At 37.0% G+C, this 21,125-nt stretch overlaps 1 protein-coding gene across 2 annotated transcripts in view; it reads right to left on the bottom strand.

The window, feature by feature from the left end:
- cmtm4 (CKLF-like MARVEL transmembrane domain containing 4) overlaps nt 1-21,125 on the bottom strand; it is a 42,849-nt gene that overhangs the window by 18,514 nt on the left and 3,210 nt on the right. For both annotated transcript variants that reach the window (XR_012382373.1, NM_001002492.1), the window contains 1 exon segment: nt 7,969-8,145. Coding sequence is in view for 1 of the 2 variants with exons in the window: in NM_001002492.1 (NP_001002492.1) it covers nt 7,969-8,145 (177 nt within the window). In the remaining variant the exon portion in view is untranslated.

Here is a 21,125-nt window from a genome sequence, read left to right on the forward strand (position 1 = left end):
GGGGGAAACCGGAGCACCCGGAGGAAACCCACGCGAACGTGGGGAGAACATGCAAACTCTCCACAGAAACTCCAAATCACCAAGTCGAGGCTCGAACTAGCGACATTCTTGCTGTGAGGCGATAGCACTACCTACTGCGCCACTGTGTTGCCCATGTAGAGTTCTTATAAATGTTTAATGAATAGTTTTACAGATTTTTTTTGAGAACAAATGAACTATATTAGTCTGGCCCTCTAAATCTACCCCAGAGTCTAATGTGGCCTCATGGAAAAATGAATTGCCCACCCCTGTACTAAGGTGTAAAAATTAGACATTTACACACAAATCAACCACTAGTTTTAAAACTCGATATTACTTCTATGCTCATTTATAATACATTTTTATCTCAGCTGACACAGCATCAAAAGCACTGGATAGTTGGATATCATTGGCAGCAAAGGATATACTTATGCTGCCTCAAAAATATTATCTGCTATTTGAAAGCAGCCATAGTTGATTTTATATAAGCCATAGTTGAAGGCTTAATAATATTTCCAAATAACACATATTTTTTTAATCTGTGCTCCTCTTGTAGGTGGCCTCTAGCTCACATTCAGTAATGACACATAATCGCAGGTTCACTTCAAAGCTTCTCAATTCTCTAGGCGGCCCTTCCATTAAACACACAATATAAAGCCAATCATTATCCTGTGCCCTCACAACCTCAAATATCTCATTATATATATTAAAATGCTCCCTTTATTTTCTGGTTGTAAGATGTGCATGTATGTGTGTGTGGTTGGAGGAAGTATGTGAATGGTACAACGGTGCCAGCGTACCACCGCGAGCTGAATGCACTCATTCTACTGACCGATCACTTTCAATAATGTCAGTCCCCATTCCAGCTCCCTTTGAGCCTGGCACTGAATCACATAATCAAAGCACTCAGTGGGAATAGAGGGTGCTGTACAATAGACGGACCATCCCACACAACCGACCCCCCTCTGGAACCAACCACCACAACAATCTACCAGCTTTGTGTGTACACTCCGATCTGCTGCCATCTAAACCAAAGCAACATTAGGAGACATGAACAAATATTGGCACTGGTAGCATGCCAACTAGAGCTGCACAAAACATTGTTTCAGCATTTACATTTTAATATGCATGTCTGCAATAGTCACACTGCGAGACATGCCATGTCGAGTCTGGATTATAGTTGACCAGGCACCACAGGTCATTTGTGGAGTCATTGCAAAAGTTTAACAGGGTGAAAGTTTATCATTTGCGTGTGTTTTTAAGGCCTGTGACTGTCTAAGGAGTTCAAGCAAGTTAAAATCAGACTAGTTGCTAAAGGCAGATTCAACCTGCTTTGACTGAACTCTTGTAATTTCTAATTTACTTGATCCTAATGATCTGAGTGATCTGTTAGGTTTGCATTCAGTGAGCATATCTGTAATGTATTGAGGTCCTAGGCCATTTAGTGATTTATAGACCAGTAATAATACTTTAAAATCAATTCAGAATGTTACTGGGAGCCAGTGTAAAGACCTGAGGACAGGTGTGATGTGCTCTGATTTTCTGGTTCTGGTCAGAATCTGCAGATGAGCTGCGACTGTCTGTTTTTTGGGAAGGCCAGTGAGGAGTTCATTACAGTAATCCGCCCTGCTGGTGATAAAAACATGAACAAGTTTCTCTTAGTCCTCACTGGAAACAAAGCATCTAATTCTTGCAAAGTTTTTGAGATGATAGTGTGCTGATTTAGTTACTGTTTTGACTATTAAAATTCAGATCTGACTCTAGAATAACATCAAGATTCTTGACCATCATAAATTGCTCATTCTGACATAATTACATCTGTCTTCAATGGCTGGAGTGATCAATATATCAAAGAAAATACAGAAATGATCAGAATTCATAATAGGGATAATACAGAAATAATAACAGGAATGCACGAAACTGAAAACTCTAGATGCACTAAATCCACCAATGCACAGGTCCACTAGTACGAATAAAAATAAATAAATAAAATAAATACTGAAAATCAATGCTTAATTTGTAAATTGCGAGGCCCCGGAACAGATCAAGGTAACAGATCTGGCATGTTGCCAGAGAAGGGAGAGGTGTCGGACGAAAGTGAAGAAAGGGCAGATGGTGTGGTGTGGGGGTGTCGTGGACAAAAAGTGAAGGAAAGTGAAGAGGGGGGGGTCATGGATGAAAGTGAAGAGAGGGGGGCGGGTTGCGAAACGAAAGTTGAGAGAGTTAGGGAGTCACGGAATAAGTGAAGAGACATGTGAGGAGAGGGATCGGTAAAATGAGGTGTCAAATCAGATTTCAGAAGTGTTATTCCAGCACAAATTGATCCCTGCTGAGAGTAAAATTAAATTGAATTTTGACAGCAAACGAGTCGATGGCCTTATTTCACCAGCATTTCTATTACAGCACAGTAGCACTATAGCAAGCAGCAGGTAAGTATTCCACACAAAAATGTCATGTTGGCACAGTATTTTAGCAATCTTTTCCAGTATAGATAAGTTTATGTGGAATATTAACAAAGTGGAAAATGTAGCTTTTTTGAACTCGCACAAGCTAGTTGAAGGTGCAATCCTCTGCTCTTGCGATTGGTTCATTGCAGCAACAAACTACCCTTGTTTGGCACAAGCCATTGAAATGAATGGGTTTCATAAAGCAGCATTTTCCATGTCTTGTGTGTAAGGCATGCCACACTGACTACTAAATAGGGCTGAAGGGAAAGTGAAACGAGCACGCTGAACATTGTTGGGTAAAGCAGCACAACATAGCCTTTATTTTGGTTCAGATCTTTGGCCAAACACAATTTGGTTGATAATTTTCCACAATGAAAATTGTAGCTACATACAGTGCATCCCTAGTATGTAGCTACAATAAAGATGAATTGTTTTTAATTATTTATATGATGATATTAACTAGGCTCACCCAGAAAACTATAAAGCACAGTTGATTTTTTTTAAATGCATTCATTGTATTATTAACATTTGTAATTTGTTTATTTTACATTTTGTATAATTTATGTATATGTTATCCCATAATCCACCAAATGAATCCAAAATTCAAAATTCTTTTCAAATAGAGCTATTCAAGTAAATGGGTCAAATTGTGTGTATATATATATATATATATATATATATATATATATATATATATATATATATATATATATATATATATATATATATATATATATATATAATCGTGTATATATATATACACCATCTATTACTTCTATGATATATATATATATATATGTATGTATATATATATATATATGTATGTATATATATATATATATATATATATATATATATATATATATATATATATATATATATATATATATATATATATATATATATATATATATTAGAAAAAATAAATGCCACTGGGATCATATAGTGGAAATGTGTCTAAGGTGACCTGAGTTTGATTTCCAGATCAAGATCCTTAGCCAATCCTATTACTCTCTCTCTCCGTCCTGTGCTTTACTTTGTGATTTGAATTGTCCCATCAAATGAAAGCATTTAAAGGCCCCAAAAAGAGCTGATTTTAAGACCCAAAAGTCCACTTAGCCACATTTCTGCTCTTTACAAGCAGAAGTTTAATTGCTGCTGGGTTTGGGAGAACTTTATCTCAAAATGAAAGCACAAACCCTTTTCTGAGGTTGAGGCCACAATTACAGGACCTAAAAGTACCGTTTACTTTTAGTGCTGTGTTATGGGAATGTTCCTGAAGCTCAGAAGTGGTGAAATTATGAAAGCCAGAGATACAAACACGAAAAAGCCAAGCTATTACACAACCCCCTGTCCCAGAGCATCCGTTCCAGAACAAACGAAAGACCCGGGCCCAAGGGGTCTGCCTGGCAGGAGTGGATGCTCAGTCTAAAACCACAGATGAAATGATCCGAAAGATCTTAGTTCTTAAACTGAACCATGGCAATACCAAGAAAACCCCAGCCAGTCAGCACTCAAAATACACAAGCATATTAACTGGTCGTCCTGAAAACCCTGTTTAACATCTTCCACATGACCAACACATGTAGGGCTGTGCGATTTTTGGGAAAATATCTAATTGTGCTTTTTTTGACAGATATTGCGATTGCAATTTAATTTTTTGGTCATGATTCAGTACAATAAACTGTATTGTAGCTTCTTACTGCAATGAGTGCTAGTTTAAAAAAGAAACTGAAAAGATATTAACTTACTCCAACATTTAATAGAATTAAGTGTCATTGGCAATACTATCAGTTAACTTTTTTGCAAGACAATTATCTAATCGCAACAATTGCAATTTGATTTCAATTAATCACACAGCCCTAAATACAAAAAGTGTCTTTAAATCTACACCATCAACTAACCAACCACCCAACCACTTCAATCAATCAATCAATCAATCAATGAACCATCATCGATTACGCATATTACTTAATCAATCAATCAATCAATCAATCAATCAATCAAATAATCAATCACTTAACCAATCAATAAATCAACCAACTACTCAATTATCCAATCAATCCAAAATCATTCTGTAAATCAATCAATCGATCGATCAATCAATCAATCAATCAATCAATCAATCAATCAATCAATCAATCAATCAATCAATCAATCAATCAATCAATCAATCAATCAATCAATCAATCAATCAATCAATCAATAAATCAACCAATCACTCCATCAATCAACCAACCAACCACATCTATTACTTCTACTAATCAATCAATCAACCAATCAACAAATCAACCAACTACTCAATTAACCAATCATTAAAAAATTAATCAATCATTCTGCAAATCAATCAATCAATCAAAAACCTATCTGAAAAACTCAAAATACAATACTTTAATTTTCCTTATTTATTCATATTTGAGGTTAATTATTCTGCAAACAAGCATCAAACTCCTGCGTTTTTGTGGGGGCAAATAAAGTGCTTAAGAAAACAGAAATTTTAACTCAAAATGGCAGGGCTACTTCCTTGTCGTCTGTGTGAGGTTAAACACATATTCTCGCGCATATACCATACTGCAACACGATAGTTATGGTTGGATGTGAGTTGCTGTTACTGTTCTTGGTACGTGCACAGCTCTGGAAATGAAACTCTTCAGGGTTTTCCATCATAAGCTCTGTAACAGATCCACAGCACTGAGGTCCAATTATGCTGAGCTTTGTGTGTGTGTGTGTGTGTGTGTAGGTAGGGGGACAAAGGAAACCATGCCTTATTAATCTTTCAGTGAATCAGTAAATTCATCTCCCAAGAGCAGCCATTCATGTTTGCTAGAAGAGGGTTTAATGAGAGCGGTGAGCACACAAGCTCCCATTCTGAGCAATACGAACCCTGTGCTCACAGAGACCCTGTCCACAAGAGAGCTGCTTATCTTTTTTAAAACACATTATTGGCATGTCATGGCAACTTAAAACCTTGTTCTCTATGAAACCGTATTCTGTATTCTTTTATGATATAAATAATGATAATTAACAAATCTTTCACATGAATAGCTTCTCGAAATATAATGTTAAGATTTATACTCAAAACGTAGCTACAATATTTCACGATCAAATCTTTTTATAAACCTTGACACATCAGTGGAAAGGTCTGAAAGTCAAGGTTCCAAAGTTGGTTGCTTATTTTAGACATAGACATTCATTGATTTGTGTTAGGAAAAATGAATCACCTGGTGTCTATTTTTGGTATAACATCTAAACAAAATCTCACATGAACCTCAAGTGTTTGTTATGACAATTTGAAATATGAAACAGTACTTAGTCAGATATTTGACTTTAGTTATGCAACATATTTCAATTCTAACATCTTTTCAAAAATATGTATTAACAGGTATGTGCCAAAAATTTGAATATCGAGGAAAAGTCCATTTATTTCAATAATTTGTTTCAAGAAGTGAAACTTGTGTGTTATACTGTATTAGTTCACAACACACAAAGTTAAATATTTCAAGCCTTCATTTGATTCAATTTTAATAATTATGGATTAAAGATGAAAAAAACAAATCCAGTATTTCACAAAATAATAATATTTCATGGGACCAATTAAAAATCATCTTAAATGCATGTTGGCCTTCTGAAAAGTGTGTAATGTACTGTATTTTGTCCTCAGTACTTTGTTGGGCCTCCTTTTGCACTAATTACAGCATCAAGGCGGCGTGGCATGGAGGCGGTCAGCCTTTGACCGAGTTAAGGTGTTATGGTAGCTCCAGTTGTTTTGATATCGGCCTTTAGCTCGTCTGCATTTCAGGGTCTCTGTTCCCTCATCTTCCTCTTGACAATAGCCCATAGATTTCAATAGGGTTTAAGTCAGATAATTTTCCTGACCAATTATGAACGGGGATACCATGGCCCTTAACCAGGTACTGGTAGCTTTGGCACTGGGACTTGGGACAGCTGTAGCCCATGTCATGCCGACGTCTGTATCTGGTAGTTCTTAAAGCTCTGACACCAGTCTCAAGCTTGCTTGGCAATCCTCTCAAGGCTGCGGTCATACATGTACACCTTTTCCAGCCACATTTTCCCCTTCTCTTAACACTTTATTAATATACTTAGATACTGCACTCTGTGAACATCCAGTTTCTTTTGCAATTGCCTTTTGAGACTTTTCCCCCTTATGGAGGGTTGCAATGATGTTCTTCTGCAAAACCGTCACATCAGAAGTCTATCCCATGATTCTGAAGCCTAAGCCAGACTGAGACAATTTAAAGGCTTTGAAAAAATTTGCAGAGCAGATTGAGAAACTGGGAGCCGACAATGTCAAACTTTGTCATGATATTCTATTTTTGTGAAATACTGGATTTGAGTTTTTTCATCTTTAATCCATAATCATTTAAATTAAATCAAATGAAGGCTTGAAATATTTCACTTTTTGTGTAGTGAACTAATATAACACTAATTAACACTAACTAATATAAAAGTTTCACTTTTTGAAACAAGTTATTGAAATAAATGGACTCGATATTAAATTTTCTTTGGCACATACCTGTATACAATACCAGTTAAAAGTTTGGAGTCTGTTTGTTTTTAAAGAAAATGATTTTGTTCATCAAGGCAACATTTATTAAATGTAAACATTTTTTAAATATTTATAAAAAAAAATAATAATAACTGCTTTCTTATTGTATGTAGTTTCAAATAAAATGAGTACTCCAGTCATTATGGCTTTTATTACTATTAGCATCAATAATAATAATAATAATAATAATAATAATAAAAACAACAACAACAATAATAATTGATATTAGCGTGATTTCTGAAGGATCATGCGACTGAAGACTAGAGTAACGAAGCTGAGAATGCATCATTAAAATCACTGGAATAATTTATTACATTAAATCAAAAACTACTTTTGAAAAGTTATTTTTTAGTGCAATAACATTTCACAGTTTTACCATTTGTACTGTATTTTTAATTAAATAAATGCAACCTTGATGAGCATTCCTTCTTTCATTTTCTTTATGGTTTGCTCCCTGGGTCACCACAGCGCAATAAACCGCAAACTTACCCAGCATATATTTTACACAGTGGATGCCCTTCCAGCTGCAACCCATCACTGGGAAACATCATGCACACACATAACTCATTCACACACATACATTACAGACAACTGACCCAGCCGGGGTTCGAACAAGCAACCTTCTTGCTGTGAGGAGACAGTGCTAAGTTATGTTATGAAATTTTTGACATATGACCCAACCCTAACCTAAAGAGTCTGACCTTCAATGAAATGAAATGAAATAGAAAAAGAACAAACAGGGTGGTTCAATCCGTTGTGGCGACCCACTTATTAATAAGTGACTATTCTTAATTTTAACCTATGCTATATACTGTATACAGGATTAATTTATTTTTATATTCATTTTAGTTTCTGAGCAAAGAATCCAATAAAAGTCTAAGATTATGAAAGATTTTGCAACTGTTTGTGGGAATCAAGTCAATAAGCGCTACATACTGTTAAACTCCAGTTGATGTGAGGCACTTTAGTGTGCAGGTTCAGACTGAAGATGAGGAGCAAGACGCCGGTGACAACGAAGGCACTGCAGCTGACAAACTCAAAGAGGTAGACGCCGGCACACGGCGAGCACATCATTATGGTCTCAATGAAGATGAACGAGATGAGAGCCAGAACCTGAGAAGAAGGAGGAGAAAAATAACCATTTAGCAACAAGACAATAAGCGTTTGTTCCAGCGGTGAACACATCACTTTATTTTATCAAGCAGAAAATCCAAACCAGCATCTGATCCTGACAACACAACAAATAAAATAAGAAATCTCTATGCACATCATCGTGTCTGATTTGAGACAATAACATGATACAATGCAATCCTTTGTGAAGAGCAGTGGCAGTCTTTGCTTGGCTGTTCGGAGGTAGAAATGACTCATCTACTTTCAGAGTTTACTTAGTAATGCGTTTTCCACATGGTTATAACAGGGCCTTGCGGGGTTATGTTGAACCCTACTGGAGTCGCAGAGGGTTCACTGATGTTTTCCTGCCGCATTCATCAGTAAACCGCAGCATGTGAAAAATTCTGAGGTTAACTTGCTATTTAGGTGTTAAGAAGCCTTGACTATCCAGCACAAAACCTCAGACAGATTACAGGTTAGCCCGATCCAACAGGGGAGACAGAATCAACGCCACAATACATTCCAGCATCCAGACGGGGGCCACTTCCAGTTGGACCAAACCGGATGCTCTCATACAACAGACACAAAATAAAAGTGCGCACATCTAGGAATGGATGCAAGCTCCCTGCAAGAGGATTACTGTAATGAATAAAGAGCTGGATGTACTGTCATGCAGTGGAATGATAATGATGAGGACTGCCAACAAATTAATACCTGACTGATGCTAAAAAATCAAAGTTAAAGCATTCTCTGGACATTATAGGGTATCAAGTTTGTCATTTTACAGAGGCCAATATGTGAAGTTTATTTATAAACTAATTTCGAGAAGATCACATGCTTATGATTGCTTGCAGACATTATTCAATTTCTGATTCACCAATCAGAAGATTCCTAAGCCACTATAAATACCCATATGGTATTTCCAAGTTCCATATGACAGTCATCTTCGTTTTGAAGAATCCCCCCTTCCACCCCTACCTCTCTTTCTTTCTTAGCTGGGTGGCACGGTGGCCCAGTGGTTAGCACTGTTGCCTCACAGCAAGAATGTCACTGGTTCTAGTCGTTTCCAAGCCAGCCGACGTTCCTGTGTGGAGTTTACACGTTCTCCCCGTGCTCACGTGGGTTTCCCCCAGGTTCTGCGGTTTCCTCCCACCATCAAAAAACATGCAACCTAAGTTAATTGACTAATCTAAATTAGCACCATAGACATGCTCCTAGTAAATAGTTCTCTCTTAAGAGCAATCATTCTGTTCATTAGCTACTACAGCAGGGGAGTTCTCAAGATTTACCTGAGCTCAAACTCCCCTCTCACTTTGCAAATGGGAGGGAGCCCCGGGCTTGAGGATCTTATGAGCTCAGGGCTCTCTGATCTTATGAGCTTAAGGCTCTCTCCTAGGACAGCATGCCAAACAAGCTTTATAATCAATCATCATCTAAGTGTGAACTCTTGAAGCAGCTGTAATACACTTTTTGTGAAATCCACACAATCAAAAATATATTTTTTTTCTTGTTCAAACAACTTATTTAAAATGAGCTGAAACAACACAATTATAAAGATTTTTTTGGGACAACTTAGTTGTTTTATGCTCAATTGACTTGAAATTTGAAATTTGTTGAGCTAATTTAATTGAGTTGGTGAGTTGCGTTTTTTTACATTGCATTGGACTAAACTGGCATTTTTGTGGCATCTGCATAGTTTTGCGTTACATGACTAAAGTGTGGACTGCAGCATGCTGAGAGGGCCATGTGAATGGACACACACACACGCACGCACACACACACACACACACACACACACACACACACACACACACACACACACACACACACACACACACACACACACACAAACGTTATCTAAAGTGTATTAATACTTTAGTTGGTTTGTTTGACATGGAAGTAAAGTGAAATGATATCTTGGTTCTTTTATTACTAAACCGAAATCGGCAAACAAACAAACAGGGTTGTTTTTTGAACACTGACTATAAAACAGATTTTACCAATAATCTAAAAACAATGCTGTTTATTTGGCTACACACAATGAACATTGAATACATGCAAATCTGCAACTGTGACTAAAAAACAAGAAACTATGAGTATTCAGGGCTTTTGCATACCTGTCAACCCTCCCGTTTTTCCCGGGATTCTCCCGTTTTCTACTGTTCTATCCCGCTATCATCCCGCTATGGTATTTTCCCGTATTTCTCCCATATTTTCAGTCTTTCTCTGAACAGCCGAGCCTCCCTATACGCAACCCATACCGCCGAACCACCAGGGGTCGCCCCTTGCTCTAAAACGTGAGTCTTCTGTGCTTTCGCTTTGTTTAGGAATGAAAACACTTATAAATAAATATTAAAAACAGCGTGATTCCATGTCCTTTTGATTACAGGTGCCGTCGCCCATCCTATACAACTCTCAAAACAGTTGTAAAATGATGCATGACTGTCAGCTGATGTGCTCCACAGTGATAAACAGATGCTGTTTCCCAAACAGATTCTGTACACGCGATTTGAAGCGGAGAAAAAGTCTGGCTTTTGGGTGCGTGTTTAAACAGACATAATTAATAATAATAACATAAGGATGTCGATCTTGGTGTTGTTGTTTTTTCAAACACAACTAATTTCGTCTTAAATGAACATAAAAAGTTAAGAAAGCAGTTGAATGCTTTTATTATAACGTTAGATGTGTGCATTTTGAAAGTGACACCTTTAATCTTATGTAATAAAAAAATCTTAATAAATAAGAGATTCATTCGTTGCTCTTTAATCAGAATGTGTAAGTTATACAGTGGAGAAACAGCTAATGAGATTGGATAGCTTGATTCTATTTCATTATAATAGCTATTAATTTTAATAAGTTCAACTGTTTGCTAATGTATTTGCTGCTAATGTATATATTTATCTTTCTTTTGTTAATAATAATTTTAAAACATATTACTGACCATTTAACTGTTTATTTACAATAAAACAGCTCCAAATGAACACATATAGTAATTTGGGGATTTTTTTAAGGGGGGGGGGGGGTCCCTTATTATGGTGGGCATATCCCTTATTTTCACATCCCAATGTTGACAGGTACGCTCTTGTCACCTTGGTTTTGTTTTTGGATCACATCTTGACCCATCTTTTCTGTGTTCTCTGTCTGCTTGTTTGCTGTGCACAAAGATTCAGAAAGCAGTGTTCACATTTATTCAAATGAAGCACACTAACAGAGCAATCACACCAGTGTCATTTGGCAGAATCAAACTTGCCAACACCCTAAAATACTAACATTTACAATCAAAGAAAACAAGACTCAACTAAATTGCGCATGCTTCCTCCAGAGCCCATGCTGTGCATTTGAAATGCAGATTGAATCCAACATCAGCCAGCATGACTGCAATTACTGTATGAGACCTGAACAATTGTGTCAGATTCTCCATGGCATCAGTCTCCATGATAGGATGTGAAATCCTTTTCTCTTTTTTTAACAAAAACAAACACTGAAAAACAAAGCTTAGGGAATGTTTCAGCACAAATGCTGTTTACAGTAGCAACTGAAAGTTACTCCTAGCAAAGTCAGCGAGAATATTAATAATCTTATAAAAAAGGAGAGAGCATACAAAATGTATAAGAAGCGTATGAGTAGCAAAATACATTTTGAAATGTAATATGCAAAGTGGAAATGGAATATGCAAATTGCAATGCATCTCAGTATTGAAATATGCATTCATTGCAAAATGAAATTAAATAGTAAAATTCACTGTGTAAAAGAAATCTGAGACAACGTTAATAACCCTACACTTTTTGAATATTATTTTAGATTTATTTTTATTATTTTTTTTTTTTTGCAGGTTATAGTGTTACTGTTAGTATGTAATTTACATATTAAAACTGTGGGTAAAAATAACTAATTAAATAAATTCAATTTTGCATTTTACACCGAACTGCACATTTAAGAAATGCATTGGCATTTTACATAATACATTGTAGTTTTGCAGATTAAAAATGCATTTTGCTGAATGTATTTCACTAAAAATAAAGTAACACCTAAATTAAGTAAGATTTAGTAAAAAAAAAAATTAAGTGTCCTGCAATATTCCTGTTGTGCATATCATCTTCTGCATATTTCAACCTGTCCAACAATGACTGTATGTCTCTAGATCCATCTTTTCACACTGAGGCCAATTGAGGAACTTAAAAAAGGTTCAAACACTCACAGATGCTTCAGAGAAAAGGAAACACAATGCACCAAGAGCATAAAACTTTTTTGTATTTGAAGTTCAAAGTGTACTTAATTTGTCTACAAGAACATGCAAATGCATTCTTTAACAGATTTTCTGAAGGGCAGAACTAAACGGAAAAATGGGAATATATTTGTGTTTCCTTCGGACACATCTGTGAGTGTTTGAACATTTTTAAGAGTAGTGTTTGAGTCCCTCAATTGTCCTCACTGTGAAAAGATGGATCACACAATCACTGTTAAAAAGTGTGCAAAAATGTCAACAACGCAACAAACTGAAGAATTTGGCGATTCAGAACTTTTAGATTTAGTGGATAATTCTTATGAATTCATACGATTTCATTAATTTGGCACAATTGGCTCATCCCCCAATGACGGTTGGGTTTAGGGGCGGGGTTTGGTGCCACACCTCCTTTTTAAAACTGTACATTTTTGTACAACTGAATTTGTACGAATTAGCCACTAAACTGACAAAATGTGAAAAAGTTACATTTCCTCGTGAGATCAGGCTGGGACTCACTGTATTTCTAATGATCTTTTCTGAATGATCTATTCTGTTTTTCTAATGATCATTCTGAAATACAATGTAAAGAAATTCTTAAAAAGCACTCTAAAAGTTCAACCCTCGTGTTTTGTTTCACATGTTTTTATCCACTCTGGGCTGATTTTGTGTCTTAATTTGACCACAACTTTCTCTGTCCAAATGGAATAATTTTTTGGTGACAAACATTATTTTGACACATATTTAGGGAAAATGCTTTGACAACAGTATAAAATACACATTTTACCTCTTCCCAACAGGAAAAACCACCAATCAAGCATGCATAATTATATGCTGTCATGGCTTTGCAATCAATAAAAGTAATTATAATGGAAGTCAGTGGGGCAAAAACGGCCATGAACATAATGCTGCGTTCACACCAGACGCGGCATGCGTGTCAAGCGCGAGTGATTTACATGTTAAGTCAATTCAAACGCGCGAATAGACATCCTGCGGCGCAATACGCGCGAATGGCGCGGAGCGAATGACGCAAATTGCGCGGTGCTAATAGCACAATACGCACGAGGCGAATTGAGCGTTTGCGCGTTTGACGCTTAACGAGCCTATCGTGGGGGGGGGGGGGGGGGGGGTTTGCATGGGTTGTCGCAGATGAACTCTATTATCCCGCCAAGGCGGCCGCCTCGATCACCTCTATGGACGCGCCGGCCCTGTTTACACAGCGCAAACTTGCATGTTTAAAGGCATGTGATGTTTTCCTGGTGACATGGAGCCAATCCTTGAATCATAACACATTATGTTAACTGACCAATCAGAGCCTCTTGAGGGCGGTCTTTCAGAGGAATTATGATATATGACCAGTGGTGAATTTAGGCATGGGCAATATGGGCAATCACCCAGTGCGGCATCTTGCTAGGGGTGGTACGGGAAGACAGTAAAAAAAGAACAATAAAAACTTCCCTTGATAAAAGCATTGAGATACAATTTACTTATGCAAGTGTATTAATTTAGAGTGGCAATCCCAGAAAAAATGTTAGGGGCCATTCACATTTGGCATCTTTTGCATGCACAAGCGTGTTATTCATGCAGAAAACCAATCCCGTGCACCTCACATGCGCTCATGTGTGAATCCTAGATGTTTGAACGATGATAAAAAACTTTTTTTTTTTGTATTTTATAGAATTATCATAATTAATATTCATGCAAAAGATTTCAAAGAAGTCTTAGTGTATGGGGTGGTTCGCCCAGGGTGCCATTTAAACTAGAATCGCCACCAAATATGACAGACATTTTCATGTTAGCTCAGTAGCTGTATATAATCAAAGTAATGTACAAGAAAAAATGATGTGATTTTCTACAAATGAAGCATGAGCACACATTGCTTCGCATCTTGTAATCACAACCAAGCCTTAAAAAAAAAGTGGACCACCACTTTAAATGATTGAATATGTGTATGCCTAATTTAAACATTCCACAAAATGTCATACGAAGGCTTAGGGTTAACCCAAAGTGTTGTCATCATGTAGGCTTAATGTCCTACTGACACAACACAAGCCCGTCTTTATGTCATCCGGCTTATTTGCACTGATCACATTAGGGAAGTGTGGACTAAAGATAAACGACTTCAAGTTCCTGTCACAGCGCCAGCATCACTTCAGTCCACTGTCACGCATCATCACCAAGGCAGACCAAAGAAGTGTATTTAGGCATGAGGTCATGATAAAAGCAGTACAGCTCATGACGTCCCACAAGACAGCAGGTGTCCGATGTGCAAAAAGGCCCAGATTTTAATGATTATCTGTCACTCCCCACCCTCGTCCTCCTTCAGAGACCCTCCCTACATTAGACAAGTTCCCTGTAGCAATGGCCACATGGAGTCAAATCCCCAGTCTGTACACACGCCATCTGTTGTGCCCGCAAAGTGAATGGTGGGAGGTTTGCTCTGACAGCTTGCATTGTGTTCCAAGAGCTCCTCCTCAAACGGAAACGAGCCTTTCAGCTCTCAGCCAACTGACTTCTCCTCCTCGCCTTAAGGGAATTGCTCCTTTTGCAAAAATTAAAGCCACTATTTCTTAACCCTGGAGATGCTTGCAGATACGCAAACTCTCCATGTCACATAGGTTTAAAAAAAACTCCCCCTTCTCCCAACATGAGAAAAAGACTCCTACGTAATTCTAGAAATATAATTAGAAAACTTTATTGTCCACACGTGTGGAAATTCATTTTTGGCCTCCCAAACATCACAAATACAAAGCTTCCGGCACGGTGGCTTGGTTAGCACTGTCGCCTCACTGCAAGAAGGTCGCTGAATTGAGTCCCAATTTGACCTACTGGCATTTCTTTGTGGAGTTTGCATGTTCTTCCTGTGTTGGCATGGGTTTCCTCCGGGTTCTCTGATTTTTCCCACAATCCAAAAACATGCACTATACGTGAATATGATTATTTCACGTGCCTAGCATTTTAAAAAAACGAAAGCGAGGCTGTGGTGAGAAGAAACCCGGATGTACAGGATCAGCAGCCTAAACATTGCAACAACATGCTGTGGACTACAAGCCTCCAGCTGTTGCATGATTTCAAAATGCAGATATGGTGTAAACATAATTTTATTATCATTCAGTTCAGTTTAATTTAAACAATTAAAAGCATACTAGGCATCAAACAAAATCATAATCTCTTTAAGAGTATTACGCTTAAGTTTCCTTCTTGGCTTCAGTTCATGGCACCAGGTAAACACAGTGGGGACGCTTCCCTGATTCAGTCTATGTAATCCAGTGATAAAACAATGCAGTCCTCTGTAGCACACTTTCGTGTTGTCTGTAATAATGTTGTCCCAGTACTAAAATTTTAAAAATTTCCATTGCTAACGTTTAAGCGCTGTTAAACGTGTTCTGCCATAGTATTCACTAGTGCTCAACAGAAATGACTGTGATTGGCAGAAAAGGTTATTAATTCACCACTTCACCGATTGCAAACATAAATTCTGTTGATCACTGGTGAATACTATGGCAAATCAGCGCTGTGCAAGAACATGCTCAACAGCGCTTAAATGTTAGCAGGAAATGGGTTTTTTTTCCGAACCGAAATTCACTATCATGACAAGTCAAATATAGTGAAAGATTTATTAAACTTCAGTTTGATAAATGGCATTTAAAACTTTTTTTGTGTTATGGAAATAATTTGTTAGATAACTAGCGTCATTATCCTTAGCTGAAAATGAGGTCTAATATCCCATTTTATTTTTACTATCCATTCAGAACGGACCTTCAGGTCACTCGGAAGGCAGAGAAATGATCAGCTTGTGTCACTTTCTTTTCGCTGATAAGATATACAGCCAGGTACACAATGTTCCTGTGTGACTCCAGGCAATACTTCCATGTTTCTTCTTACTGCAGCCTCGATTTCGCTTTTAAAAAAGCGATATAATTTATATAACACTTTAAGCTGAATACTAGTATTTTACTAGTAAAAAAATGATGCTCTGCTCAAATGGCTCTGCAGCGAGCAGTGTCTCATATATTTTGCCTTGAACATTAGATTATACGAGATGATGTTTTTACAGTTTAAACATCACAGACACTAGTGCACATCATGATCATTCGCATTATATAGGAATAATATTCAATACAAAGAAATAAAATATCATTTTAGTGAAACTTCTCCTAACATTTAACACTTTCATGTAATCCTGGAATGCTTCTATTCAGCAACATGCATTGCCAATCTGGTTTAATCATTTGTAAATTAATAGAAGCTACTCTTCTAAAATTAGAGTTAGAGTTTTTTTAATTGTATTTATTCTGTCTGCCATTTCATTCATTCATTTATTTTCTTTTCAGCTAACTTTTCAGTAAGCTTTATTAATCTAGGGTCGCCGGCACATATCCAGCAAGTTTTATGCAGCAGATGCCTTTTTAGCTGCAACCCATGGGAAACATCTATACACACTCATTCACACACATATACTACGGACAATTTTAGCATACCCACTTCACCTATGGACAGCAGGGGAAACCGGAGCACCCAGAGGAAACCCACGCAAACGCAGGGAGAACATGCAAACTCCACACAGAAAAGCCAACTGACCCAACCGAGGCTTGAACCAGTGACCTTCTTGCTGTGAGGCGATTGTGCTTCCCACTGTGCCATCATGAAGCCCTGTCTGCCATTTGTTTATATCATTTATTGGTTTTCATTTATCAGGTTTCAAACATTGTCAATGAATGGACCAAATTCAGAATGACAGAAGCAGGCGTCACTCTCAAAACTCACATAGACAGCTGAAATGTCAATAGTTTTGCTCTTCATGGCTGAAACTACATCTGAAATCAACTTGTTCCCTTCAGGTCAAACTGTTTATAGAGGAAAGCCATATTAAACAAAAGGGTGGAGTAGATATATAAGCATATATATGCAAGGACTTTAGAGTGTTTTATTTGCAGATTACTTATACCGGAATAAATGATTAGTAGTCTAAGGCAGTTCACCAAGACTTTAAGTTCAGTATTTATCTTTCGCTCTAATACATCAATTCTTATTTGTCAAGGATACATTTCATTAATCAAAAGGGACAGTAAATACATTTATGTTATTACACAATTGAATTGATCTGTTGATTTGAAATTACAGTGCATTAAAGAATCCTGAAAATCCAAAAGGCTGAACTGTTTTAAGTATTGATAAGAAGTACAATTTATGTTTGGTAAAAAAATCAGCTTTGCTTTGCCATGAAAGGAATAATTTACATTTCTAAATGCATTACATAAGAAAGAATGAATCATTTTTGCTGTATTCTCAAAACTAACCTAATAAAAATAAATAGTTACAGCATAGTTATAGTTAAAGTTATAGTTACAAAATGGTAACTTATTTCACAGTAACATATTGTTTATATAATAAAACAAAGAGTATCGAGACTCTGTTTGTCTAGATTAGAAAGAAGAACAAATGTAAACCCTAAGAAATGCCTCGCTACAAAGGAAATTTTTGCAGAAACCCAACAGCTGATATTTGTATACAAAAGTCCTGTGATTATTTTTGTTCCTCTGTGACTGGAACGAGGCGAATTATTGATATTAGCCAAGAAAATCAAATCTGCAGATGGACAAAAAAAAGTTTGAAGAGATTAAACGGTCAAAAAGACCCCTCCTTATCCCACGGGGGCCTTAGGTAAATCATTGGCCAGTTCATAGAGAAAAAGCCATGGTTGAATATCCTTGGCAAGCCAACTGAAGGAAACATGCAGCCATGTGAAAAGTCCCGCGCTTCAGATCAATCTGCTTCCCCCCCAACCCCCCCACCCCCCCATCCCCAACCCACCCAAAAAAAATAAAAACATTCAAAACAATCCAAATTCCACTCAGATTGTTAGCAGAATGGGAAGAGGTCCAGTACAGGGCCCAGAGGAATCCCTCGCAGCAAAAAAGCCAGCATGCTAATGTGACAAAATCAAGAACCTAATAAAACTACAGCCTAACTAGCAAAGCTCTCAGCCTTTCACATATGGGTAATTTATTAAATGTCTGTTTCGAGGAACGACTGATCACATTTTCAAACAAGTCTAAGATTTTATGGTCATGGCTCAAACACCCCAAGGGATATTACTGGAATGCTGCAATTTAAAAGTTATGTGGGAACTTTCTGAATCACATCCTGCAGAGTTGTTTTTAGTTCAGTTTTATTTTAATTTATCCCCTCTCCTTAACTGTATTATGAAACCTCAAATACCGCACTGTCAACCTAAGGGAAGAATGAGCTCGTAGACTAAGAGGAGTTTGACCTTCATTGACCATTACGAAACATAAACATCTCTGATGTGTGATTATACAAACGACAGGCTTGTTCTTTAACTTGTACTTCCTCTTCTGTGGTAAACTTTGACATTTTTGTTCATCTGATCAGATCAGCTGTCATCTGCTTTGCAAAAGTCAAAACTATGGAAGCTTTTTTCAACACTAACTCACTAAATAAATACAAAAAGTCACAATTAGCTTTCTTTTCTTTTAGAGTTTTAAATTATAAATTAAAGCTGGTGAATCACAAGATTAATTGAGACATTTTGTCTCAGCCCATTTAAATCTCATTCTTGACTTTTTTTTTCAGAATTGCAAAGTATTGTGAAGTACAAAAAGTTAGTATTGTGAGATATAAAATGTAAATGTAATGTAAAAAAATATTTTAAAAAATGGGTTTTGTTTATTTATCTGTACATTTGACTTTTTAATTTTATTTTAAAGTTAATTCAATGTAACCTAATTCAGTAATGTACAGATGTTACTGTTATTTAATTTTGTACAATTTTGTTTTAATTTGAAAACATTGTTCATTTCTAGTTGTTGCTAGTTATTGTTGCTTGTTATTTCTCATCCAAAAGACAGTGCTCACTGAGCAGTACAGAGTCCCCATCATTATATACTGAGGTGTTAGGAGCCACACAGACTGCAGGTTGAGGGCCCTCTGCTGGTCTCACTAATGGCCCATTTCCATTGAGTGGTACGGTATGGTACAGTTAGGGTCGATATGTTTTTATGGCTGTTTCCACTGTAAAAAGGTTCCAAAAAGCAAACCGCACCATACCACTTTTTCGGTACCCTTTCAGGAAGGGTATCTAGCACAACAAAAGGGTACCAGAAGTTGGAGCAAGACGTGCAGCTGACTGCTATTGGTTTACAGAGAAGCATCACTAAAGCTCATGCACAAGGCAGGAGAATAAAAACAAAGGAAGTGTCATTTTTAAATACGCAGCCGAGACATTAATAACAAGCCATGGTCGACCCCAGCTTAAACAAACCTTGTCATCGTCTTGATGAACAGCCACAAAGCCAGGAAGAAGAGCAGAATCTACCTTGTGCCCCATAGTTGTATAAAGCACGAGCGGTTTCGCTTTCTTGTAATTGCTCACTGCGTGTCTATTTAAAACAAGAAACTTCTTGAGCTGATGATAATAATGTGCACATGACTATTGAAGTGCTTCTAACATCCAATCCTTTCAGAAACGAACGAACACAAGAGTGGCGTGCGAAAAAAAAACAAAGGAACAAATTACTTTTTTCAGCCACCTAAATACATGAAGAAACTGCCATGTTTATCATCACCTTTTGGATTATTATGAATTCGGAATGACGAAATTACTTTCTAACAAGAGGTTACATGTGCTGGTGGAGATTAAAGATGAAACGAGAGGTTTGCACTGACAGTGACTATATGTTGTGTGTTGTTTTTGAACCCAAATAAGGACTAAATGTATGCTGTGTGTAGTTGTACAGTAATTAATAACATATCGAAGGCTGTAAGGTTCTGTATGTGTTCATATCTGTTGCTTGTATTTATTTTATATAATTGTAGATGTTACAGTAGGCTATTTTGTCATCATTGATTTGCAGTTAAAATCCAGTCATGTTTATAGAAAGGTTAGTAATGAACATTTATACACAAGTATTTATGTGTATAATGCATCTGTTTTGTGAGAAGTGCTTCTCATATGATGTGTGAACGACCTGTACAGCTTTACTTTGACATTTCCTCGAGCAAGAATGACAACGAGTGAAACTTTCTGTCGTACACCACGCCCACCAAAACCATTGGTACCCTTTTGGTAGTGGAAACGCAAGCCTGATAAAGATGGCCTGTATCGAACCGTACTGGACCAATCAATGGAAACAAGCCATAACACCACTTTCGGCAGCAGCATAGCTTTCCCATGTGGTCTACCATCCAGGTACTGACCGGGCAGAGCCCTGCTTAGCTTTAGTGAGCGACCGTGTGAGAGTTGAAGAGAACTAGCTGCCAGCAAAAATATGAACATTTATTTCACTCAGTGGAGTTTCTGTGCAAGCCTGCTGATCCTGATGGCGTGTGCGTGTAAACGGCTTTTTCATCTCGTTTTACACTTGAACAACTAAATGAATTAATTATATTTTAATTACATTACAACATCGATTCTGTAAAAGGAACAGTATAAAACTGAAAAAAAGTAATGAACTATTCACCATTCAAGTTTATCGGTAAGGGAAAAAACACTAGCTGTACATGTACCCTATTTTACGACGAGTTGCACAATTTTGAATCAAAAATGTGGAACTGTAGAAGAATGAAAAAGCTATTACCTTTTATTTATCTATTTTGTAGAGTAAATGAGCTTCCAAGTGTAGCTGTGATTTACACCTTACATTTTACCCCACAAAAAAATAGAAAAATAAAAATAATTATTTCAAATTTCTCTCACAATTATGACATTAGTCTTGAAATTGGGAGTTTAAATGTCCCA

Source organism: Danio rerio, chromosome 7, assembly GCF_049306965.1.
Source record: "Danio rerio strain Tuebingen ecotype United States chromosome 7, GRCz12tu, whole genome shotgun sequence".
Classification (NCBI taxonomy): domain Eukaryota; kingdom Metazoa; phylum Chordata; class Actinopteri; order Cypriniformes; family Danionidae; genus Danio; species Danio rerio.